This window comes from Botrytis byssoidea, assembly GCF_014898295.1.
Source record: "Botrytis byssoidea strain MUCL 94 chromosome Unknown BBYS_005, whole genome shotgun sequence".
NCBI lineage: Eukaryota > Fungi > Ascomycota > Leotiomycetes > Helotiales > Sclerotiniaceae > Botrytis > Botrytis byssoidea.
The window spans coordinates 240,160-266,177 of record NW_024065846.1 but is presented as its reverse complement, the minus strand read 5'-3'; the positions used below and the strand labels follow the sequence as shown (position 1 = coordinate 266,177).

General features: G+C 41.3%; 6 protein-coding genes across 6 annotated transcripts; 3 read left to right on the top strand and 3 right to left on the bottom strand.

Moving 5' to 3' along the window:
- Window positions 1-3,927: 3,927 nt before the first annotated feature.
- Window positions 3,928-7,428, bottom strand: EAE97_002894 (uncharacterized protein; the record flags this gene model as incomplete). The annotated part of the gene is made up of 7 exons (XM_038873406.1): window positions 3,928-3,951; window positions 4,057-5,028; window positions 5,116-6,275; window positions 6,324-6,884; window positions 7,107-7,213; window positions 7,314-7,325; window positions 7,379-7,428. The coding sequence occupies 7 exons, from the start codon at window positions 7,426-7,428 to the stop codon at window positions 3,928-3,930; spliced, it is 2,886 nt and encodes a 961-aa protein (XP_038735269.1).
- Window positions 7,429-8,761: 1,333 nt separating this feature from the next.
- On the top strand, window positions 8,762-10,201 carry EAE97_002893 (uncharacterized protein; the record flags this gene model as incomplete). Its single annotated transcript, XM_038873405.1, has 2 exons — window positions 8,762-9,142; window positions 9,197-10,201. 2 exons carry the CDS (start codon window positions 8,762-8,764, stop codon window positions 10,199-10,201), a joined length of 1,386 nt encoding a protein of 461 aa, XP_038735268.1.
- A 731-nt stretch (window positions 10,202-10,932) lies between these two features.
- EAE97_002892 (uncharacterized protein) lies at window positions 10,933-12,190 on the bottom strand (the record flags this gene model as incomplete). Its single annotated transcript, XM_038873404.1, has 4 exons — window positions 10,933-11,193; window positions 11,298-11,843; window positions 11,926-12,074; window positions 12,127-12,190. 4 exons carry the CDS (start codon window positions 12,188-12,190, stop codon window positions 10,933-10,935), a joined length of 1,020 nt encoding a protein of 339 aa, XP_038735267.1.
- Window positions 12,191-13,839: 1,649 nt separating this feature from the next.
- Window positions 13,840-16,640, top strand: EAE97_002891 (uncharacterized protein). The gene is made up of 3 exons (XM_038873403.1): window positions 13,840-15,083; window positions 15,139-15,711; window positions 15,802-16,640. Exons 1-3 carry the CDS (start codon window positions 14,467-14,469, stop codon window positions 16,193-16,195), a joined length of 1,584 nt encoding a protein of 527 aa, XP_038735266.1. The 5' UTR covers window positions 13,840-14,466; the 3' UTR covers window positions 16,196-16,640.
- Window positions 16,641-17,868: 1,228 nt separating this feature from the next.
- Window positions 17,869-21,190, top strand: EAE97_002890 (uncharacterized protein; the record flags this gene model as incomplete). Its single annotated transcript, XM_038873402.1, has 2 exons — window positions 17,869-18,997; window positions 19,097-21,190. 2 exons carry the CDS (start codon window positions 17,869-17,871, stop codon window positions 20,965-20,967), a joined length of 3,000 nt encoding a protein of 999 aa, XP_038735265.1. The 3' UTR covers window positions 20,968-21,190.
- A 1,398-nt stretch (window positions 21,191-22,588) lies between these two features.
- EAE97_002889 (uncharacterized protein) lies at window positions 22,589-25,476 on the bottom strand. Its single transcript, XM_038873401.1, has 7 exons — window positions 25,176-25,476; window positions 25,025-25,079; window positions 24,760-24,950; window positions 24,022-24,701; window positions 23,696-23,965; window positions 23,254-23,644; window positions 22,589-23,205 (listed from the first exon to the last, which is right to left on the bottom strand). The coding sequence occupies exons 1-7, from the start codon at window positions 25,270-25,272 to the stop codon at window positions 22,898-22,900; spliced, it is 1,992 nt and encodes a 663-aa protein (XP_038735264.1). The 5' UTR covers window positions 25,273-25,476; the 3' UTR covers window positions 22,589-22,897.
- Between the last annotated feature and the right edge of the window lie 542 nt (window positions 25,477-26,018).

Genomic DNA, 26,018 nt, shown 5'->3' with positions numbered 1-26,018 from the left:
GGATAGGAGGAGGTGGACTCGAGGTGGTTAGGGGGGAGAGGGGAGGGGGGAGGTGGTTGAATGTATGTGTGTAAATGGGTTTGTGTATTGCTTTGAATGTGTATACATGTGTGTGTGTGGAATATAAGTGACTACCTCTTGTGTAAGTATAAATAAAAGTAGAATGAAAGTAAAATGAATTTGTATATTTGCTTTGTGATTTTATGTTACTTTGATTTTGTATATTATTGTGGGAGGATGGGAGGATGGGAGGATGGATTGGATAGGATAGGATAGGTAGTAAGAATAGGTAGTAAGAATAGATAATAAGAATAGATTAGGATAGAATAAGATAAAATAATAAGAAGAGATGTTGTGGTATAATTTATTATCAATCACTTGGAGTTTTTTTTCTCATTTTGGGAGTTTTTGATTCAGATTGAGAGATGTGTGTTAGGATGGTTAGTGGATTGGGGATGGGTGTGGGTGTGGGTGGTAGATTGGATTGGGGGGTTTGGAGAGGAGGGAGAGGAGGGAGAGGAGGGAGGGAGAGGATAGGGGATTGGGATTGGGATTGGTAAATATAGAGATTGAAATGAAAGTTTTTTTTTTTGATTATTGGGATTGTTGGGATTGACGAGTTGATGTTTAGAGAGAGATAGCTAGATAGATAGAGAGGTAGGTAGGTATTTAGATAAGCAGAAATTGAAATGAAAGGGTTTTGCTTACCTATTGCGTTGAACTGAATTGAACAGAACTCTTTTGAGATGGTGATTTGGATTTGGCTTTGGATTTGGATTTGAATTAAAATTAAAATAGGGATGAAGATATCCGAAAAAAAAAACACAATTCTAGAAATCGCACGGAAGTTAGAAGGGGAGGAAATTGACTCTAACTCTGAGGAGAATGTGTGGAGAAGAAATCGGAGGACCGAGTGATTACACCACATCACATCGTATTGACGAAACTAGGTTCGCGGGTTGAGGTTACTAAGTTTATGGTTCGTGGATAGATGTGCAACAAATGGAGGAAATTTTCTTGTTTCTTTATTTGGCTAGGTGGATGGATGGTTGTTTGGGGCGGGCGCTTTTTCGTATCGATCGTGATGAATACGAGTGTTTATGTACGGAGTTGGTACTCCGTAGGGTTTTGGAGAGGAGGGAGAGGATTGGAGAGGGAGAGGGAGAGGAGATGGGAAGGGAAGGGTGGATGCGGATTGGTTGGAATGGGATGGGATGGGATGGGATGGGATGGAATGGAATGGGATGGGATGAGTTGGGATGGGGTTGTAGAGAGTAATATTTCGATGTCATTGTGTTGTTAGTAATATGTAGCTACGAGGTAAGTTAGTGGTTATCACTTATAAGGGAGAGTGAGTGAGTGAGTAAGTGGAGATTCGATTACATCTGATTCGAACGAATTCATGTATTGAATCCCATTCTGAATCAATCCCGAGTCGGTGGTTGGTTTAGACGTGCAACAAAAGGATGAAGAAGGAGGGAGGAAGAGAGGAAGAGAGGAAGAGAGGTGCGTGAAAAGGGGTTACAGCGGTACGTACGGTGTAGAGGTGTGGAGTGGAGTGGATGCCAGACTTGGGACTAGCGCCATAAGGGAAGCGTGTGCGTCGCGCACTGAAGGTTGGGAGATGGAAGAGATTGGCTTGAGATGTGCAACAAAGAGGTCAGGGAAATGAGGAAGGGGAGGGAGGAAATAGAGAGGTTTCCTTGGTTGGGAGGCGTGCAACAAATTGGGGTTTGGTTTTCGGGAGTGCCTTTTATTGGTTTGGGGGGACACTAATTAGGTGGTAGGTACTGTACCTATTGTATTTGATATGTGGAGATTTGCACGCACGCATCCTTTCTTCACCTCCTTTTGATGAGAGAGATGGGAGTGTGTTCTTTCTCATTGGATTTGAGATGTGCAACAAAAGGTTTGATGGCTGGAATGTTTTTGGTTTGTTGCTAGGTAGGTGGTTGGTTGGTAAAAATAATAATAATAATAATACTCAAGGTTAGGTACTTCATAATACTTCATTATCATTATTATTATTATTATTATGATATTCCTTAAAATATGTAGTTAAGTAAATATGTAAATATAAATATACATTAATAACAGATCCCTATCTCCCCTCCCTCCCTCCCTAGATAACTTACAATAACAAATAATTACTATTACTATTACTATTACTACCTACTACCTACACACATCACATAGGTATCTAGATACCATTCGCTTGAAACATAAATAAGATCGATCATGTGCGCAACCAATAAAAAGTATAAATACTCCGATATGCAACAAAGAGCAGCTGATAGCTTGGGTGCGGAAATTTGCATATTAAGATTGGATGATAGATGTGCAACAAAAGTTTTCTTCTTTTCGACAGAAGAAAAGTATGATTTTGGAAGAATTGGGTTGATCACAAGGCGTTGTGAAATGGGTGTGAGAGTTGGGTGTGTGTGGATGTTGTGTGTGTGGCTGATGGATTGATTGGTATGCCCAGGTGGACGGATGAAAGCATCCACACACACTTTTTGCGATACGAGATGGAGAGGAGGTTTGTAGGTAGGTGATAGATGAATCATGGATGGCTATTGGCGAGGCTTGTGGATTGTAGTTTTGTATATTGGGATGGTTGGATTGGGTGCGGTCAGCTGATTTTGTTGAATGTGCTTGGATGGAACATGGTGATTGTGGGATGATGAATATATATTGGTAAATAATGAATAGTGAATATGGATTGGTGAACGAGGTGTTGAGAATAGAAAGGGAAGAAGGGGGGGAAACATTTAATGGATAAAAGGGGGGGAATGTTGAGAGGGGAAGAATAAATAAGGAGGAAAGAAGAGATATAGGAAAGAGAAGAGAAGAGGGGGACAGCGGGGCGGGGACGGGAGGGGAAGAGGGTAAGAAAGTGAATGGGACATATTGAATAGGGAATGGGAGGAGATAATGGAAGAGGAGAGAGGAAGAGAGGGGAAGAGAGGGGAAGAGAGGGGAGGAGATCATGGAAGAAGAGAGGGGAAAAGAGGAGAGAAAAATAAAGATTGAGTAGCGAGTAGTGAACAAGAAGCAATAAATAAATAAACAATTAAAAGCGGAACAAAATTAAAATAGGAGAAGCGAAAAAATACAACTATATGATCATTATCACCACTCCTATCCCAAACAATCCTTCTCAAAGAGTACCTAGATAAATAACAAGCAAATACAAATAAAACTACACATTCAACATCAGAATATCAGAATATCAAAGTACGATTATTACTCTATATCTTCGATTCTAGCTATACATATGACATCATATCGTCCTATCTTTTGGCACTATATTATATATCCATATCTATCTATCTATCTATCTATCTATCTATCTATCTATCTATCTATCTATCTATCTATCTATCTATCTATCTATCTATCTATCTATCTATCTATCTATCTATCTATCTATCTATCTATCTATCTATCTATCTATCTATCTATAAATCATCTATCCATCATCAAGACTCTATAACTACGTAGGAAAGTTCCCGAATGAACAAACGAAACTCGAGGGATGAGATACCTAGATAGACATATTTCGGAATGGATAGAAAAGGGACGAGAGGATTTTACATATAATATATGAATGAACGAAGGTTATCATCATCATTACAGCTATTTAAATGAGTAGATAGGTCTAACAATTAAAAAATTTCCAATCCATAAATTTCACTCAGAAAGTGAAAATATCCTTTCAACCATTCCGATTTTTTCGATTGCCGGATCAGATTTGATAGTTGAACCGGGTCTGATGATTGAAAGCTCTTCGTTTGGTGGGCTGAATTCAGAATATTTCAAGGACTTGGGTTTCGATGAGATACCTAAGGATTCCGAAGATAGTATTGATTATATTAAGCATACAAGAAAACGACATGTCATATCTACACCTCTTTTCATCCTCCTTCAACCTAAATTGATATCACTCCACTAGAAACAAGCACGCATTAGCAAATCTTCTCCATACAATTTCTCAATACATGGCGCTCCTTGAAAACCACAGCATTCTCACATCGCAAATCAAAATAAACTCACCCTCTCAACTTCACAAACCACCTCTTCCCACGCCTCCAACACATCGAATCCCATGCCCAACAAAACATCCCTATCACTTCCCACCACCCAATTCAACACCACTCCCTTTCCATCTCCCTTATTTCTATTCTGTCTGATACTCAACATGACTAATCCTTGCAAGATTGTTTCTCGTTGCGCATTGTTCGATGGGATGATTGGGGCCAAGATACCTCCTACTGTGTTATTTCCATTTCCACTCTCTTCCTTTTCTTTTCCCTTGGGATTGAAGTTGTTGGTATTTGTATGGGAAGCAGAATTAGAATGATTAGGAGAAGAAGAAAGAACGGGCATCCAACGCGAAAGCATAGTACCCGACTTTGAGATAATAATCGTACCCACGAGACTCCCATCAATTGGCGATTTGGCCCTCACGATACCACAAGATTTTGGATCCATGATTGCGAGATTGTACAGACTATGAATTTCAGGCGATGAATGAGTCTGGACGAAATCGAGAACTTGGGTTGCGGAGTTGGAAGGGCCATGAATCAAATCAAATTGAAGGGATAAGCGTTGGATCGTCCCTAAGAGACCTTCTGGAGGTGTCCAGGTTGATACGTTGCGAATTATCAACGTGTATAGGAATCTGGGAGAAAGGATGTCCCAGCCATTCGTGGCGAACCAACGTTTAAGACGTGCACCTTCCGTGAGGTCACTCATAGGAATGCCAAGGTAGATAGCTGGAAGGGTAGAGCCGAGTTGAAGGTGAGTGATATTTGGTTTTTGGAGGAGATGACGGAGGGCACGTTGATGGAGGGAGTGGCCGATTGAGAGATTACGCTTGGAAGGGTCGACAAATAGAGTGGAGATTGTACCGGTGTGAGTGCTGGGCAGATAAGTGGTGGAGCAAAATCCAAATAGAGCTTGAGTACTGCTGTTGCGTACAACGTAATGAGACTCCTCAAGAGAATTATTATTTACGGCGGATGGCTGAGAAAGTGGAAGAAAGTGTTAGCTATTTTATACTCGAATTTAAATGCGGATACCGTGGTGCGAGAGAGAGTTTGAAACACATACCATTTCAAATGAGCCCGCTGTTGCACCCGCTAATGCCGATTGTTGATTTGGTGGAGTAGTTTTCTCAATAGATGTAATAAGTGCTTGTAGACCTCTTGCATCTCTATCTCTGTTATAACTCTCTACTAACCAATGCTGCCTCGATTTCTGTACCTTCCTACTCTTTCTAAGCGTACCAGGTAATGTTCCTTGAGGAACAAAATCCCCAAATAACGCCCTCACCAATGCTTTCATAGCCGTTTCCGTAAAATCAAAGGTACAAACATATGTCCCAATACTCTTATCCATAGCAAAATCATATGGAGAACTAACTGAAACCACAATCAATGACTTCTTCTTTCCCGCAGAACTAAGCATCGAACACATCATAGCGACATGTTTGGTAAATCCATTTTGGTACAAATTTCGAGTTGCATCAGCCGTTATAATGATAATGGTTCCTGCTCTATTGATCAGATTTTCATGGACTGGTCGAACTCCATTGGCGGTGTATGAAGTATGAAGAAGTCTTCCATGTCTTTGACGTGCTAAAGCTCTCCCTAATTCTCGAAATACACCTTCACCACTCATGATTGATGATTTGTGTGATTTTTCGGATTCATTGTTGGTAGATTTTGCATTCTCGTGACCCAGAGTTGCGGTGGATGCAGGTAATGGCTTCACTAATGGTGTTAGAAGGAGAAGATCATCGTCATCTTCAGAGTAACTATTTGATAACGGGAGTAAATGGCCTTTGTCTCTCATAATAGTTATCGAGTTATCGTATGCTTTTGTGGACAAAGCAAGATGGCCAGGATGTAAAGATGCTAGATGGCTAATACCTGGAGGGTTCAAGGCCTTAGCCCAAGATGTGCACTGTGATTTAACCCTCAAGACTCGCTTTAAAGAGAGGTTTATACGTTCTCTGGAGATCATGTCATTTTCCAGTCCAAGTTTTAATCCTGCAATGGCTTCTCTTTGAACAGAGTAAGAGCGGCATAGAAGTACCAGATCACATCCAGCTTCTACTGCCATGACGGTACCACCTCTAACTCCAATATCATGACTCAATGCTTCCATCTCAAGACATTCAGAAACAACTACACCATTGAAGCCAAGATCATTCCGAAGGAGATCATCCACAACCTGATCACTGAGACAAGCGTGCATGACATTCATTCCTATTCAGTATTAATAATACAGCCCAACAATACGAAAGATGAACAAACCAGCATTTGCTATTGCACATCCACCAACCATAATAGAATCCATCCCTTCACGAATAGCGTTCCGGAATGGAACTAGAGCACCAAGACTTAACTGTTCAAGAGTCTCTGTGATAATGGGCATATCAAGAGATGACCCTAGGAAATCTAGATTTCCATAAGATGGAAAATGTTTCCCACAGGAAGCGAGTCCGGCATCCTTATACCCATTCATGGCAGCAATACCATATTGGGAAACTTCCTGAGGGTCATCTCCAGTAGCTCTAACACCCAATGGTTGATAACGAGCATTTGTCAAGACATCAAGACAAGGCCCCATTATCATATTAACTCCAACTGCTGATAATTCTTTGGCTGTTGCATTGGCAACTTCGTATGCAAGCTCTAGAGATCCTGTTGCTGCCATTCCCATTGCACTTGGGAACTGACAGATATAATCTTCATCAAAAAGGCTATTAACGCCACCATTCTCTTGATCAAGAGCAATGATTAAAGGGACTAGATGACCAGCTTGGTGCGCGATCGTTTGGAGTTCCTGTACTAAATTTGCTGTCTCTCGGGCAGCTACTCAGGTCAACGACTGTCTATAAGGGAACGTGAAGAACAACATCGTCATCATACAAATGATATGCACGTGAAATATATGTGACTGGGAGGCGAATTACATGGCTGGGTCAATAGCCATCAAGGTGACATGTCAAAGCCACTGCCCACTACCCATTGGATTACAAAACGACGGGAAGAAAAGAAACACTACAGACAGAAATAAGAAATACAAATTATTACACTTCATGTTCTTGGTCGACAACAAAATAGCACCTAGATGATGATCTTCAATGAGAGTCCTGATATGAGGAGTAACTTCGGTCCCTTCGAATCCCATCATAAAGCATCTGTAGTCAGAGATACCCGGTTAGTATCCAGGATCAAAAAATAATCGCAGAGCTATAAAACATTGTCCCATACAGCTCGGTAGATTAAGAATATACTCACTGTCCCATGGCCCTTTATTTTGTTAGCCTATTTCCCAGTCTCTACATAAGTGGCCCAGAACCTACCAATCGAGGTCATTCCACAAAGGATCCAGTTCCTCTTCTGTAGCATCCATCTTTGATATGTTCTTGCTGTACAAATGTCGTTATTCCCACTCTGGACAACGCAATTTAGAGAGTGTAACAGGGCTATAAAGTTGAGCGCAACGTTGGCTGAGTGTCTAGGATGATCGTCTGCTCCGCTTTCCGTGTGTAATTAAGAAATCATGATACGTGAAGAATACTATTGGATGATGTTATGCAAGGAAAAATGAAAATGAGCGTATTCATCACAGCCGTCGCTTCTTCGCTACGATTCAAAAGGTCTGCATGAAATTGAAATATCTTTTGATGTATAATCATCAGCCTCACATATCCAGCATCTTGGGGTGTGTCACTTGAACAGATGTAAGTGGTTGGTTTCAGCTAGGGTGTTGTAGGATGTACAAACGTATCTAGTGATGAGTGGGTGGCTGGGATGTTGTTCTTCCTCCATCTGAGATGGTCACATGATGTTACACCGGGGAATTGTCGGATTGTGCGCCGTGGTGTGTGGTGTGTGTGGCCTCCTCCACTCCAGACAAAATTGTGATCTGAAAATTGATTGCTCAGGAAAAGACAACCCAACGCAGCATGTTTTCCAGGTTCATTAAAAATTCAAACAATAACATAAAATCCCGGCGACTTGGCATCTTATCATCATCAAGTGATTTCAAGTGTGCTTGATAAATAGATTTATTCGATAATCAGTTCTCTTGAATCTAAACTACCGACCTCCGATGATCCGTCGATTCGATACGACGTTACATGTGTATTTGCGGTTCCCTTACAACATAAGATCCCAACATTTGAACGTTGATGGTACCTCGTCTTCCTCTCCACTCGATCAACCACACACTCTCTCTACCAGTCCAACGCTACGATATGGTGGATAGGATAGATGTAATATGACATGATACTGATACTGATACTGCTCCTGATACTGGGGCGTTGTATGATACAATCGATAACACATGAAATTTTATGTTCAGTTTGGAAGATACTTTGCCCTTCCAAGGTTGTTGTTTAAGGTTATCATAGGTTATCATGGTTATCATGTTTTAGATGAGCTAATGTTCAGATTTACACTATCAAATCATCCCCAGTATGCTACGGTAGGTAAGTAAGTAGCAAGTAGGTCCACGGGTAGGTAAGGTATATGGTCATATGTTAGTAAACTATGGAAGGTACAAGTGAATTCTCAAAGTTCTTCAAATCTAGAGAGATTCATTTACTAGTGGATGAGATTGCAGTACTATTTGCATGATATCCTCAAATCTTCTTTCTCTTTGTCTCCTACCTTATTTCTCAAAACACTTCCTATCTTCCTACCTTCCTCTGTAACATAACTCTACAATCAAATCCACAATCATGCCATCGGCACTACCAACCTCGACTTCCAAAATCACAAAGTTTACAAATTGTCGTCTCCTCAAGGGCGAATCTTTAGTAACCCAAGATCTATGGGTCTCCTCCTTGACTGGTAAAATCATCCAAAGCCAGGAAGCTTTTTACGCTCAATTGTGTGTACCAGATGAAGTTATTGATCTCGGTGGTCGTATCATCTCACCAGGTTTTATTGATACACAGTTGAATGGGGCTTTTGGATTCGATTTTGCTTCTATACCAGAAAGTGATGATCCTTATGCTTATGCAAAGGAATTCAGGAGGGTTAATCAATTGTTGATTAAGACGGGTGTTACTTCACATTTACCTACCATCACATCGTCGAGGCCGGAGGTCTATCATCATGTAAGCATTTGGTGAAATCTATATGGATGAATATCTACTAATAATCTCCTCAAGGCACTTCCATTTCTAGGTCCCTCTGGAGCAAGTCGTGTTGCATCAGATGGAACCGAATCACTCGGCGCTCACGTCGAAGGACCATTTCTCGCTCCCACCAAAAATGGAATTCATCCCCTGCCCGTCCTATTAGCTCCTAAATCTAAAGATCTCACTTCAATCTCAGATTGCTATGGTGCTTCCAACCTCGTCGGAAATATCCGCCTCATGACCGCTGCCCCCGAACTTCCAAACATGACTTCCCTCATCCCAACCCTCATCTCCCCTCCTCACAACATCATCTTCAGCATCGGTCACACAGAATCAACCTACGAAGACGCCACCGCCGCCGTCACCGCCGGAGCAACGATGATAACCCACCTTTTCAACGCCATGCTTCCCCTCCATCACCGCAATCCCGGAATCTTCGGTCTCCTGGGAACAACCCCCACCACCAATTCCTCCCCTTCCACCACCCCCCCTTCCTCTCCCCTCGTCACCCAAAACATCATCCCCCCTCTCCCCAAACCCATAACCCAACGCCCATACTTCGGCATCATAGCCGACTCCATCCACCTCCACCCCACCACCATAACCCTCGCCTACAACGCGCACCCCTCGGGCCTCATCCTCGTCACCGACGCCATGCACCTCGTCGGTCTCCCCAACGGCCGCTACGCCTGGAACAACGACTTCATCCTCAAAGACGGCATCCACCTGCGTCTGGAGTCTGATGGGAAAATCGCAGGCTCCTCCATCACCCTCGTCGAATGTGTTTCCAATTTCCTCAACTGGACGGGATGCAGTGTAGCGCAGGCCTTGAAGGCAGTGACGCAGACTCCGGCGAGAATGCTGGGCCTAGAGCATGTCAAGGGGGGCTTGGAGGGCGGAATGGATGCCGATTTGTGTGTGTTGGATGTGGTGGTTGAGGAGGGCAGGAAGAGGGTTGTGGTAGATGAGGTGTGGAAGTTTGGGGTTAGGGTTTTTGAGAGGGAAGCGGAGGAGAGGGGAAAGATGGTGGAATAGGGAAATGAGAGGAATTCTGGGGTTTGGTCGTTGGTGGGAGAGAAGGAAGATTATGAATGCGTTTTCAATTAGAGTTTCTATTCATTTCTCTTCACTTGTATTTACAGATTAACAAACGTAGCGAGTACACTCCATCAAATTGCCAATGAAACTGCATAGATAGATAGAAATTGGTTTCACAGCCCAAGTCAGAACGAACACGCATACCTAGATAGATATAGATTAATTTTTGTCAAATTAAATGCTCTTGATACCTTTGTATGCTTGTGTTGTGTGTTTATATTTGTATTATAAACCTTTACAAGAATCACGTACATAGGTAACACACAACGCACGCACATCATGGCAGGACACAATAAAGATGATTAATATATATTAATTTATTCATTTCTCATTGACTCTCATCTTTTCTATTTAGTAATACAGAGGATTCGTGGGAATCTCAGAAATTTAGTGTAGGTGATTTTACTTTAATGTAAATAACTTCCGTCTCGCTCGCCATAAAAACAAAGAAGCAGCAACGACTCAGTATCTTGCCAAGATACATATTGTCAAAAGAAGAAAGTAAAGAGAAAAGTAGAAACGCGTTGTGTAAATCTACTCCCGCAATCCGTAAAGACTAACAATTCCGCTACGAAGAGAAGACCTTGTTATCTTGCGTCCATGTAACCCAATTTGATCCTCCCATGCCCAATATTATCGAATCCATACCCAAACATGTAACTGTAGTATCAAACCGATACAATTCTGCTTCCCATGCGGTCAGGAATTAAATCCGGAGTAATGCTTCTGCGAATTGGATACTCGGTAGCTGGTGCAGCTAAGAAAGTGCTTGTGAGAGGTTGTGGAGACTTGATGGTAGGTGTTTCTTTGATTAAGCTCTCTGCCATAGGTGCGAGAGGGACAGTACGCTTGGGGCCTGTACGAGCAGCAGATGGAAGAATTTGTTCGAAACCCTCATCGGCGGCGACTTTCTCAATTGATTTCCAGTACTGTTTGAAATTTTGTTAGCAATGAACTTCAACTGTGATTAAGGGAGGAAGTTGGCCATGGAGGGGTAAGTGGATAGTGGGGTAAAGTAAAGTGGGGCAATTACTCTGACTGTTTTAACTCGAAGCTCAAGTGTTGCATCTTCATCTGCAACGATCATTGGATGTGGATGCATCTGTAAGGAAGAGAGGGTCCACATGTGGTTTACACCTTCTTCAATACATTTTGCCAAAGCCAAAGCTTTATGTGCTCCAGTGATAATGATGACAACTTCTCTAGCCTCTAAGATAGTTTGAATACCCACGGTCAAAGCCATCTTTGGAACCTTCTCCAAATCGTTATCGAAGAATCGCGAATTGGCAATGATTGTATCATACGCCAAAGTCTTGACTCTTGTACGAGATGCGAGGGAAGATCCGGGCTCATTGAATGCGATATGTCCATCTGGTCCAATTCCGCCAAGGAACAAATCGATTCCGCCCTTTGCTTTGATAGCTTCCTCATATTGTACGCATTCGGCCTCGAGATTTTCCGCATTGCCGTTTAAAATGTGGACATTTTGAGGAAGGACGTCAACGTGGGAGAAGAAATGCTTATACATGAATGTATGATAGCTTTCTGGATGGTTGCGTGGAATACCAATGTATTCATCCTATGCAAGCCACTCGTGTTAGTGATCCGACTCTTAACACTAGAGATAGATGTAGCTCGACGTGCAAAGTTTACAAACATACCATATTGAAAGTGACAACATTTCTGAATGAAATCTCACCAGCCTTGTACTTTTCGACGAGAATCTTATATATGCCAATAGGGGAGGAACCAGTAGGGAGACCAAGAACGAAGGGGTGGTCTGGGGTTGGTCCGAAAGCGTTGATACGATCTAGCCCAATGTCAATTGATGTTTATATGTTCAGCTAGAGGTAGAAACATACCAACAATGTACTGTGCAACATAGGCAGATGCCTCTGTTCTGCCATCTCTGATGATGAATCTCATTTTGATTGTATTTGAATTGATGTAGGAAGTTATGGGGATTTCTGAATGTCGGTATCAAGGTACTATGTGGGTGTTTGTAGATTGAAATGTAAGTTTGCAGAAAGTTTAGGTATGATTATATTCCCGCAGAGATGGAGCATACGGCATGCGAACAGTGAATATAAAACCGAAGATTATCTACCTAGTCGATGATCAAAGAAATTGGTCGAATGGATTGCCGTACCTACCGTACTTTACTGATATGGGTTTCGTCGCAAGATGATGGCATCAAGCCATTAGCTTCCATGCTTCAACGCTTCACAACAAGGAAATCCAAACTTTCATCGACAAACCTTGACAGAAGGTTCTCATGATGGTGTTGTTCATTGGACAGTTTCAAGTATTGTGACCTTTAACTCTATCATTCTGCCCCTCCATCATCTTGATAGTGTATGGAACGTCACGACGACCCAGTACTGATAGCCTTACTGATATCGGCAGTCTGATAGAAAGAAGTATGGTAGTTTGCTTACCCCACAAGATCAATCCATCTCCACTAACGGCTGTCACAATGAGCCCTAGAACTCCCGAGTCATAAGTTAGTCCGTAAATTCCGATGAATGATCAAACATGTTGACCACTTCATTGGTATATCATATCACAATTGTTGGTTGTTGGTTGTTGGTCGTCGCATACATAGTTACACCCACGATACAAGCTTTCCCAAATCCTTCCGGAGTTTGATGGTGGTGAAGGTTCATGGAAGAAGGGTCGGAGAAATTCCAAAGGACGTTTGATGGATGGGATGGGATGGGATGGTGAGGATGGTTTGATGTTTCTTCTGGTTGTTGGTTGTCTTACCGTTACATTCGCTTAAAGCTTATCCCGATCAGAATTGTGGATTGGAGGAATGTTCTCTGTACGCTAGATGAATGAATGAATGAATGAATTATAATTACTGAATGAATGAATTATAATTACTGAATGACTGAATTACTACTGCAAAAGGTTGGATCATGGATGGAATTGATCTTCCGTCTTGGTACTTGGACTTATTACACCTTTGTACAGCATAAAGAAATAATATCCAAGCTTCCTTTTCCTTTGCTTTCCTTTCCCATAGATGGGTGGTGGGACGGAGATCAAAATGCAAAATGCTTTCCCCAACTGTAACGTTGCTTTCAAACGAGCAAAGCAACTAATCGCTTTGCTAGCTAGATTGTATTGAGTCCATGATGATATTACTATATACGGTTTAAATTCAATACGATACGAACCACATATCATGGAAATTTGACATTTTGACTCATGGGAAGGCTCTTGGAAGCTTTCTCTGAGTCTGATTCTGATTCCGAGTCGGATTCTTCGTCGGATCTACTCCTACCTTGGTAACTCATTAGATAGCATCTCATCCAAAGATGGGGAAGGGGCCAGTATGCAGGGGCATCTCCATTTTCGATGGTTTTGAGGATCTTGTCCTGCTGAACAATGCAGCAATGCAGCAATGCAGCAAGCAGTAACGCAGAAATATCAACTTCTAAACAGAATGGAGGGACGGCTCAGAATTGGACCCTTTATTTCCAAGTAGCTTGTTTCAATTGAAGAAGGTAACTTTTATTAATTTATTTTCATTTTCATTTCCATTTCCATTTCCATTTCCATTTTCATTACTATTGGGATCCAACTTTCTGGTCTGGGAAATGACGAACCGAGTGAGGATACGATGTTACTCCCAATCATTCTTGCCTTCGTACTTGTAGCATTCTCTTCAGTCTTGGCTTAAACTTTTTCCCTTATCCTACCAATTCAATCTATTCTTGGAGCTGGATAACCAATTGTTTGAGATTGCATTCCTCATGAATGATGGCGCAATAGTCACCCTTCCCAGCAAAGTAACAGGTTTTGTACAGGTTCTGTACGTGTTTCTTCCATAGACATTCATTCATTCATCCATCCATCCATTCATTCCAGCTGGTTACCACAAATCGGCCGAAACGTCCAGCCTACATAATTTTTACGAGCACGAGGGTAAAAAGTCCTACTACCATATTTCTTTTTTACATCGTATACCTCTACCGCCCGATCTGGCCTTTCCTTTTACATCCATCCATCGGATCCATTTTTTTTGACTCAATTGAAGTTTACCATCTTATCAATCTTTCACTTGTTTAAACTCCCTTCTTCATCTTTGTTGTGATATGGAGCAGGCGGGACCATATCAGCACTACCCTAGCACTTTCGTATTTTAGCGCGTTAGTCTCATTGAGCATTTCCTATATGTATGAGGACTTCATATCATGCAGCCGTTCATCGCTGCCATGCATAGGGTACGACAGGCTTTCTATGCCGCATTTATCAAATCTTTTCTTAAAACAAAGTCGATTTTAGAAATCATTATCAAATTCTGGATTGCGCCCTCGACTATCAAACGGATTAAGGACGAAAATGTTGATGTAAAGGAGATTTCACTGACGAAAGTCAAGAAGTTTTTAGACGAGGTTGAAGCTGCCTTTAAAGATTCTACGACAGAGGCCTCCTTGCTGGCACTGTCAGATGGCTTGAGAAAAGAGTTTGCGGAGAGCTTATTGGAAAATCCACAATGTATGCTTCCCTCATACAATCATCAATTGCCTAGTGGTCATGAATGTGGAACATACCTTGCTCTAGACGTTGGGGGGTCGACTTTTCGAGTAGCTTTGATTAAACTAGCTGGAAAAGGATGCGAAGGGAAAGAGATTGAGATTATTGGATTGAAGTCTTTCAAGATCAAAAATGCTGAGAGACAGCTTGTCGGGGTACAGTTCTTCGATTGGATGGCAGATCGAATTGTCGACACACTTTCCGGGGAAAAAGAAGGACATGATATTTCAAAGGCACCCTTGTCCGTAGGATTGTCCTGGTCTTTTCCCATCAAGTATGATCATCAAAATAACTATCCAATTAGAAGTCAGCTGACGATAGGTTCACAGTCAAACATCACTTAAGGGTGGTCTTCTCATGGGCATGGGCAAAGGATTTTGTGCTGCCGATGGATTGATTGGCAAAGACCTAGGCGACTTAATTGAAGACTCTTGCTTGAAAAGAGGACTGAACGTTCAGTTGAATGCCATTGTGAACGACTCTTCAGCAACATTACTTTCCAAAGCATATATAGATCCTACCACACGTTTCGCATTGATCTTGGGAACTGGTTTGAATGCTGCAGCTCATCTTCCTGTCCATATCTTTGCACAGCCAAAATTTGGAATCCGTCCTGCATCTTGGCATGATTGCGCAAAACATGTTATTGTCAACACAGAACTCTCAATGTTTGGTGGAAGTTATCTTCCGTACACAAAATGGGATAAATATTTGAAGGCAAATCACCCTCGACCAGACTTTCAACCATTCGAACATTTCGCAAGTGGTGGGTATATTGGAGAGATCGTAAGATTAATATTGATTGATGGGATTCAGAGCGCAGGGCTATTTGGAGGAGTGGTGCCTACAAATCTAAGGGAGAAATACTCGCTAGAGACCGAGACTCTCTCATACATCGAAGCGTAAGTCACCAACCATCATACACTTTTCTTTGTAGTTTCCGTCAGCTTTATGCATTGATAGTTACCAAACTAGACTAACACTACCCTTAGCGATACAACTCCATACCTCACTACTGCCATAGAAATATTTACCACCCGTCACCCATCCTCTCATATCCCCACCGAAGTCGATCTTCATGCCTTACGACTAATAGCTTCCCTCGTAACCCTTCGCTCTAGCGGTCTCATCGCTGCTGGTGTTCATGCCCTCTGGCACATGCGTAACACATCCGAATTAATCTCGCTCGCCAACTCAGCTCACACAGTCGTTGCTTACAATGGCTCTGTGCTGGAGAATTATCCAGAATTTCGAAAAAATACACAAAAGCATATTGATATGCTGGTAGAAGCAAGTGGTGCAAGAAGTGGTATTGTGGAGTTAATGTATGCGGAGGAGAGCTCACTGTTGGGAGCGGCAGTCGCGGTAGCTTGCTGCAATGATTGAATTGCAAGAGTAAGGAGTATGGTGGCAAGTAGCTCAGTTTTGCATCGTCTCTGGCATTGCATATAGGCACAATACTCTGTTAAGTGAGATTAGGTGTTGCATTGGCATAGAAAATTTCTTCTTAAAGCATTATCCTGGAGTTTAGGGTTACATTGTTGGTAGATATTATCAGTATCATTTATATAAATTACAAGAAATATGAAAGTAGAATCTACTTCATCATTTAAATATCTGATTCTCTGAATTGAAATGAAACAATCGGATTGCTGAAGGACTTAGGCTCCATACGAGAGAAGAAACAGGCGGGAATTGACTATTGGCGAAATCTTTTAATGTTCTGATTATTCTAATTCATTTTAGAGAACTAAACACTTGTATAGTGCTAATTCATTTTAGAGAATTAGAAGTCTATATAATTCTAATTCAATTTAGAGGATTAAAAGCTTAAATAGTTCTAGTTCAATTCAAAGAATCAAGAGTTTCAATAGTTTTAATTTGATTTAGAGGATTAAAAGCTTAAATAATTCTACTTCAATTCTAACAATCTAAAGATCGAATAGTTTTATTTTAATTTAGATATTTAAAACTTTAAATAGTTTCAGTTCAAAATCAGATAATTAAAAAGTATAAATAACGTAGTTTAACATTGAATAACTTATATCACTAAATAACTCACTTCAAATATATATACAAAATTCGTTTGTATATAATCGTACACTCTTTTTATTTATTATTATTATTTTTTAAAAATTTGAAATATTATATTTAATTATATAAGTATTATAAAAATCTACTTTTTATTTGAAAATTCAAATTGATATAAGAGTTATTATTAAAATACTTTTTTTAAAACGAAAATCATAACATTTTAATTTTTTATTAAATATAATAAAAACATTTATATAAAAATTAGATTTCTAAGAAATTAATTTTTTATTATTTTATTTTTCAAAAATAATGATTGGTTATCGAAATAGGAATATTCAAAAATGTTTAATTTTGGTGTATTTTTGTCACGGCGCTAACTACATAATCTATAGTTGTCTTCGTGCCTCAGACATAGACTACTAGCTTACTCTACTTCTTATAAGTAGAGTCTTACTCTTCTATAGCTCTTCTATTCTTATAATATAATATAAGTCTTTACTCGTATCTTGATAATTTTGAAGTAGACTATTTAGTGATATAGACTACTCGGTATTAAACTACGTTAATATAATATTAAAAGAAGAATCTTTTCGATACTATTGAATATTATAAACTCATTTTTATTGGTTTATTAAGGAATTTATAAAGGTGATTAATTTCGGCCTCTTTGTTCTCTTATGTACATACAGCCTGTCTGAATGAGTGATGAAATGATTAGAAAACGCATGACTTCGCGTATTTAGCGCGATCAAAATACGCCCATTCCTAATTTATCGCGTCGCGCATCGTCGTCCTCTTCCTTATCGAGTCCATCTTTTTCTTTCCCGAGATTTTTAGGCTCAAGATCAAGCACGATTGAATCATTCGGAAGAAGAAAAATATAAAAATTCTGTTAATTAACTTGCGGATGCTCCAAATTCCAGGAAAATTACAAATGCTCATCCTACCTTATTTATCCAACCATCTCCCATTTTCGAGGACACGCAAGCCTGAGACATCCGCCAGCGGAAATTCAAGCCACGAAAATGGCCATTGATAGCCTTCTCAAGGGCCTCAATGCTTCACAAAAAGCGGCAGTCTCATCAAAAGCAGATACCCTCGCTATATTGGCAGGGCCAGGAAGTGGGAAAACACACACTCTGACGTCGCGAACGGCTTGGTTATTACAACAAGGATTGCAACCATGTAATATAATTGTCGCAACGTTTACAGTCAAGGCAGCTCGAGAGATGAAAGAAAGAATTGGGAAGTTGATAGGAAATGGGTTGGAATCGAAGTTAATACTGGGAACATTTCATAGGATTGCGCGAATATACCTGGCACAATACGGACATTTAATAGGGATTCGAAAAGGCTTTGGAATCGCAGATTCAAATGATTCTCTAGCCATCATCAAAAGAATTGTGAAGCGGAAGGGTCTGAATATAGATCCAAAAGTCGCGCGATCTCGCATAAGCTCCCTAAAAGCAAAGGGCTCCGCATCTGCGAGCAAAGTCCCCGAGGCCAAGAAGAAAACTGTAGATACGCAAGAATTCGAGATTGTGCATGCCGAATACCAAGCAACCTTGGAGCTTTCGAACTTGCTCGACTACGACGATTTACTTGTCAGATGTGTCGAGCTTTTACGACTCCATCCCTCCTGTGTATCAAACATTGAGGCCGTTTTGATCGACGAGTTTCAAGACACAAACCTGGTGCAATTTGATCTCATGCGCTTGTTTGCTGTATCTCAAAAACGAATCACTATTGTTGGAGACCCTGATCAAAGCATATATAGCTTTCGAGCTGCCGAAATTAAAAACTACAAACGAATGATTACACAATATCCGGATACAGTTACCATCTCATTGGAGGAAAATTACCGGTCATCGGGCGCCATACTACTTACAGCACTGAATGTAATTGAGCAAGATTCATCCAGAATTGCAAAGTCTCTTTTGCCTACTCATGTTGTTGGCACACGCCCAGTTCTCCGCAAACTCGCAACCGCTCAGAAGGAAGCAGACTGGATCATTCAAGAAATACAAAGGATAATGGGTATGACGGGCGACCTACTAGATTTGAACGACTTCGCTATTTTGTTAAGATCTTCGGCACTTTCAAGAATAATCGAAAGCTCGCTAGGAAAAGCAGGTATAGCCTACCGTATGGTTGGTAAGCATCATCTCTTCTACCAACTGTGCAGCTTACAGTCAGATCAGCGCCTCCTTTAAAAAGCAGCTACGCGATTGACCCTTAGCTAACATATTGCAGGCGGTCTTCGATTTTATGATCGTATAGAAATCAAAACATTATTGGATTATTTGAGAGTGATAAATTTACCTGATCATAATGATGCTTTGGCGAGAATCATCAACAATCCCTCGAGAAGAATCGGCGAAGTAACCATAAAGGCTCTACTCGAAGAGGCAGAACAATCTAAACTAACCCTTTGGTCATTAATCCTCAAGTCCGTGCAGGGAAGACGCGCAACAAAAACCAAGCTTACATCGTCAGTTGAGAGAAATCTCTCGGTCTTTGTTGATATCATCCTGACGGGTATGAAGAAAGTTGCGGATCCCTCAAACAAGGAGAATTCGATTGTAAAGATTTTGGAGTTTATTATAGAGAAAACATCTTACGAGACCTGGCTTGAGGAACACCGCGGTGACATTACTAAGGCACAGTGGGACAATGTGAAAGAGCTTATGACTCAGGCTGCAGACTTTCAAGAGCTTATATCCAATGGTTATGAGGATGAATCGCTTCCTCAAATCGACGGTTTGAAACAAGACGACGCTTCCGATTCTCTCTCTCGATTTTTAGCCAATGTAGCATTGGCCTCGGAAGTAACGAAGGAGGAAGACAAAACACATAACACACCTCAAGTCACAATATCTACCATACATGCTGCTAAAGGTCTAGAATGGCCAATAGTCTTCATTCCTGGTGCATATCAAGGCAGTATACCACACTCTAGAGCAGAGGATACTGACGAAGAGCGGAGATTATTGTATGTAGCTATGACTCGAGCTAAGGCTTTACTTAACATGAGTTGTCCACTCAAAAACTCACTGCAAGAGTTGACAACGACTTGTCCTTTTCTCTCTGCCCGTGGCCTCAGAGCACATTTAGACTACAAGGGCCCTTTGCTACGTTCAAATACTGTTCAGTGCCTGGCTCAGATCCTTCGGCGACCATTTCCGACTAGAGAATCAATCGCCGGATCCTCTGCTTGTCTCGAACGAACTGAGGATACATATTACCCCTTGGATCCGGAGAATGATAAAGAGGACGAGTCGAAATGGAATGTTGGTAATGGTAACCCCAACTTCACCATGGGTCAGCGACCTGCTAAACGTCGACATGCTGATATAGCGGACCAAGCGGGAAGCATTTCGAGTGTGTTTTATAACAACACTCCTACGACAACCATGGGAAGAGCCTCCAAGTTTACCTTGAGTAGCGAGTTCGTTAGTGCCGGCTCTCATCTTCAGGTTCTTGGCGAACAATCATCGAATCAAACCAGGAGTGAAATCAAATCGTCTTCAACAATTGAGAAAACCAAAGGCTCTAAAAGGTCAATTAAAGACCCAGCTACTGGTCAAGGTACACTTTTGGGGTTCTTGGGGAAGCAAGAACCACCAAAAGAGACTAAGCCAGCGCCCATAGTCGATGATTGTCGAGAAGAAAAGATCAGGGCTGTTGCGCAATTACATAGACAGCGAAATACAACCTCCGAAGGACTGGTGCAATTGACTTCGCAAAATGATAGCGAAACTCTACCTCCACTTTTTTCCGGACATCGTCTAGGGGCGACTGCTGCACTATCTCGACCAAACGTTAATCGAATTCAAGAGAAACAAGACGATAAATATGTATTCCTGTCTAGCTCTCCACCTAGAGCAAAGCAACCTAGAATACTTGCTGAACCGGCGCCAGAAGACCCTGCCCCTGGTCTAACAGCAAAACCTGCAATGATGTCGTTGGTTCGTCCTGCGAGAACAATGCATACCACTAGCATGTCAATAGCACAAGGATCGGGCGGCGCCAAAAAGACACTCGGCGTCAAAAGGAGCATGAATGGCTGGGTCAATCGTACAACGCAGCCTTTCGTCCCCCCAACTAGAAAAAGAGAGAACTAGGTGATGCTTATGAAGAATGATGGTCTCGGATAGTTTTGGATTTGGAAATCGCTGTAACATAGTCCCATTATGACATATTCTATGCGCCATGAATATAGGGAGATACCTCCACTGGTGTGGATTGGTGGAGTATTGGATTTGCTCATGAGTCCGTCTATATACTGCTTAATGCTTAATGAATATATGATTATGAGATCTGATCTACTCTGACATGATTTGATTCCTCTTCAACTACATTGGTCATGAACACGTCATTCTTTCCGTTTGCATAGTAAGTGCATCGCTTTGATTGCTCTTTTGGGTCGAAAATACTATTTATTCTTCATTCGCATATACTGGAGGTTATTATAGCCCGGCAATTTGTAGATGAGTGGATGATCGCTAAACATTAGGAGATACAATTACGAATGTGGTAATGTAATAGTAATGAATGATATTATAGCTTGGTTTGTTTCACTAACTCAGGACTTTCTATGTGATAAGTTTGAACATCGTTCCAGCAACCATCGATTAGGACAGTCGGATTGCAAAAATTGAATCATTATACCAAGAGTCAACCATGCCGATGGAAGAAATGGACTCAATAAGCGCCACTGCCGCGATGTAAATGCAAGACTGATCAACTACCTACCGAATGAAGACGCCCAAAAACCAAGCTGAAAATCAGCATAAAATCAAATGCTAGCGCATATTAACATCCAAATGAAGACTAGTTTATCGCATGATGTGAATAAACAAATATATTTATTACATATGTATGATAAATTTCCCATCACGTAAAACGTATCGTATTCTAATTCCCCATAGCCAATTTCCCATACCGACATCACCTAGAAAAAACCTAAATATATCACCATATCTCCTTGAGTTTCGAGTTTCGAGTTTCGAGTTTCCACACAACATAATACCCATAACGGACATTAAAAATCCCATCCCTATCACCGATGCTACCAACCACTGACTCGCTCGCCCCCCTCCACCGAGGGTCCTCCGGGCAAACATCCTTCTCCAGGAACTACCACCGACCCGGTCGACCTCTCCTCGTCTCGCCTCTCTCTCCCTCTCCCTTTCTCTCCTCCATCCTCGGCACTTCTCACTTCTCACTCCCCTTTCTGAAACATCCAGCTCTTCTAGTCGCCGATTACTCGCCCATCCATCGCCAAATTGTACACTCCTCCGAAGCTAGCTACACGCACATACCTACCCCAAGAAGATCAAATGCAATACATACCTAGGTATTTGCTGCTAAAAACTTCCATCGCCCTCTTTTTTTTTCTCGCAGCAGAGTTTTGTTAATTTCCGATGTACGAAGAATAATAAACATTAATAAATATCTTTACACTTTCATGTCCTTCCAATGGAAAGAGACTACCAATGATCTCCAATCTAGCACTATTCCCTAGTAGAACTTCCTAAACCTCGGGGCGTCGCCGATCTCAAACCCGTCGGCAAATACCCACAATCAATCACATAATATACACTAGCAGACGTCATATTTTCAGAAGAATTCTCGTAATCTCGACTTGAGAACTCAGATACCAGTACACACGCGTATTTCCCACTCTGTTAACAACACTTAAGTTATTATTTTATTTGTATTTTACAAAAGTACACAAGATCAATAATTCCAACTGGAGACACGAATGCAATGGATTGACATTATAAAATGGAGATTAAGGATAACAGGGAACTTGGTGTTCCATGATTAATGCAATTCCTCAAAACCTCACTCTCGGATATCAAAAAATTCCACTCCTACCCATTCCCATAAATATGTTGGTTGAATAAAATCCCATGTATTCCCAATATGCATTTGAGTATCACTTTCCATGAAACCAAAACACCATCCATCCATTCCACCAAGTCCGACTCACTCCGATTCCCAAACCCGAATTCCCAATGTGTATATATAAATCTCCATGCTCCCAAATCAAAAGCTCAAAAGCCTTTTCATATGAGCACCCTTCTCACAATCGCTAGGAAAAGGAGGAAATTTTCCATTCCTGGACTCAAAAACCTCTAGGATACTTCTAACCGCAGTATAGTAAGTTTCCGCTGTTCTCTCAAACCCAAGCCTATTCCATTCATCCGCATCTACCGCTGATTTGATATCATCCCAAACGAATTTCCAATTTCGTATCGCGAGTTTGAATGGTGCGACGATTGAAGGAATAGATGTTGAGGGTAAATGAACCAAAGGATTACAAAATGTTGAGGTCCATATATGAACGTAGAGAACTATAGAGTCAGCCTTGTGTGTGGTTTAATGCAAGTTGATAGCCTTACTGTGAATGAGCATTTGCATATCTAAAGCAGTTAGATTGCGGTTGCATAATGGCATCAGGTCTTCTTTGGCGTTTTCCATAGGAGAAAATAACAATAGAAAAGCATCCTTTATCTTTATTTTTGAAATGGGAAAACCTGCATGATCCTTAAGATCCTCAAATTTTGCAGCTTTGAAATAACCCTCATTGCTAGGAAATGGGAGATCGATCTCTGCCCATTGAAGCCTTGGAGTAAGATTGTTGAATATTGCAAATGCGTTGTCCAGCATCATCATCACAGTTGCCGTTCTAATATACGATTCTTTACGAATCCAATCCCTGAATGAAGATTGGTCTTTGATAACAAACCCAGGAGAATGTTGTACGATATTCAACTCCAAGTAGCGGTATATCTGCCCAATATTAGCTCGGCTTCATGAAAAGATATGATTTGCGGTACTCACTGATATTAGTTTTGCGAAGCGTTGTTGCCTGACCCGTGTTCTTGCTATCTCATTTCCCGTCCAGTATTGCACAACCACAATGAGATACGCGCCTTGAAATTCCTCTAATTGGTATTGCAACCATTCTTGAGACAGATTTTTCGTACGATCAGCATAAGTTCTACCGGGTAAGTCGAATTCGTCATTGAATCCATTTATTGAATAGATGTAGGTTTCAATGATGTCCAAAAGGAGCTTTCCCTTCGCTACCTCATCGGCCTGTTTGGAATACTAAAGTTTCATTAGCCATTTAACTCTGATATTCATGGAATATGAAACACGCTTACCATTGCACCAAGACTCATGATCGAAAGTACTAGGGGTAACGCAGCTGTACATGGATTAAAAGTAGCTTCGTGGACCATAGGTGCATGATGATGCCAATGTTTGAAATATAATTTGATATACGCAGCAATGGTATCGGCAGTTAGGATCTCAATTGCTTCCAAAACTTCTTTGGAGATAGCATTCGGTCCAACCATTGAGCTTGCAGCATATCTCAACTTTTCCCGTATATCGTAGGCACGTTGTTCTAGAACATTTCGATCGTTAAACATTCCATCTGGTGACCAAGGAATTAAGTTATCCTGAGGAAATTGCCATCCATGCGTTTGTCTTTCAAATGTGTCGAATTCCAAGTTGTGAAGAAAGGCCAGGTTTTGGTCCACATCCATACTCGAAGTGTATCCAAAACTTGCCATATTCTGGTTCATTATGTCTCCTGTGGCCCACGGCTGAATTGTATTATGAGGAACCAAGCTTGTGTATTCCGCAGTTCTTTCCTTTGGACTACTCCCTGTGGAAGCCTTTGGGAATTCGCGCATAAACTCTGCCTCGTTTGGAAAATTCAATAGGAAGCCAATGGAATTTCGATCTGATGTAGGTTCCGGAGTGGTAGATAGGGGTGTTAAAGATCGGGGAGCTGGGGTTTCCGGGCTTGCAGAAGTTTTTATCGATGAAGCGGAATCTTGAACATATTGTTAACGATATCGCAAACTTTCTTCCAGTGAAAATTAACAACATACTGTTACCCCAAGTTTTGATACAACGCCTTCCAAACTCCTTGCATTTGCGGCATGGTACTTCATTGTCACATTTGACCTTCAGCCTCGAGCATTCATTGCAAGCGTGTCGTTTCCGCCCTCGTTCTAGGGAATCTGGGATGGCGGCTGATCCGCGAAGTTCGCATCTGCTGAAATGATCTCGGAGAACATCGCTATGATATGTTGTCAGTATTGAGTATTGAACAGTATACAAAGACACACGCTTTTGTATCTCTTGGGTACTTACCTGCGTTTGAAAGTTTTGGTACAGAATATGCAGCTGAATGGTCGAACACCGGAATCTAGATTTCGCACACGTCAGGAAACTCTCCACATTCGATGACAGCATAAGATCGTCGCTTGAGTATCTTGGGTTTTGGGATGGGGAGAATACATACGTTGCTGTTGATGTCGAAGTAAATGTGCCTTGCGTTGGAATTTTTTACCACACTGATTACATTCAGATAGACTTTGAGTCTGGCTTTGAGCCTCCATTTTGACGGAACCATCGTGGTGGGAACGTGGAACTTCGGATGTTAAAGATATGATTCTATGGTTCTTGCGCAAGAGAATTTGTGGGGAAACAACGTTCACTGAATGGGGTTTCGCTCCTGCCGAAGCAGGGCTAAGAGGAAGAAGTAAGAATGCTAAAGAGCAGGTTAGACATAATTACTAGATGGAGTGTTAGTACGATGTAGAGTAGACCCAAAAGTGTCGGAATGGAGAAATAATAGTAAGATTAGATAGTACTCCATACATACTCGGTAATAATGGATTAAGAGGCTAGCTTACAAGGTTAGTCTGATACGAGGGGCCATCTCAAATCACTAGGACAAGTTAGATGGCCGAACACTGCGTACGGCGGAAATCCTTTCAGAATCTTACAACCTAACCACCTTGGGTAGTAAAAATAAACACTTTTTTCCCCCTGACGCGTAGACCCTAGATCCTTAATTATTCGGAACGCCTCTGAACTACCAATAACCGCCGTTGTTGTGCGCTATACCGCTACTGCCACAATACCACCGCTATATACCCAGATGTTGAGCTGGGGAACGCTTACTATGTACGAACTTATTTGCTAATAAGGTTTGGGATTATGGGTAAGATTAAAGCTAATTGGGGTCACGGTGTATACTATGTATATTAAGTACCAAATAATAGAATATCGTATAGTTATCGTATATCGTACAGAGCAAAATTATCTACGTAGACAGCCAAAAGGAAGTGTTAATCATAAT

What these genes read in the sequence shown, in the direction of transcription:
- EAE97_002891 (XM_038873403.1), top strand. Translation starts at nt 14,467, where the DNA reads ATGCAGCCGTTCATCGCTGCCATGCATAGGGTACGACAGGCTTTCTAT. An exon ending in TCCTGGTCTTTTCCCATCAA is followed by an intron (nt 15,084 to 15,138) that starts GTATGATCATCA and finishes ATAGGTTCACAG; the next exon opens with TCAAACATCACTTAAGGGTG. An exon ending in ACTCTCTCATACATCGAAGC is followed by an intron (nt 15,712 to 15,801) that starts GTAAGTCACCAA and finishes CACTACCCTTAG; the next exon opens with CGATACAACTCCATACCTCA.
- EAE97_002889 (XM_038873401.1), bottom strand. Translation starts at nt 25,272, where the DNA reads ATGGAGGCTCAAAGCCAGACTCAAAGTCTATCTGAATGTAATCAGTGT. An exon ending in TCATGAGTCTTGGTGCAATG is followed by an intron (nt 23,966 to 24,021) that starts GTAAGCGTGTTT and finishes ATGAAACTTTAG; the next exon opens with TATTCCAAACAGGCCGATGA. An exon ending in TATGCAAATGCTCATTCACA is followed by an intron (nt 23,206 to 23,253) that starts GTAAGGCTATCA and finishes CTGACTCTATAG; the next exon opens with TTCTCTACGTTCATATATGG.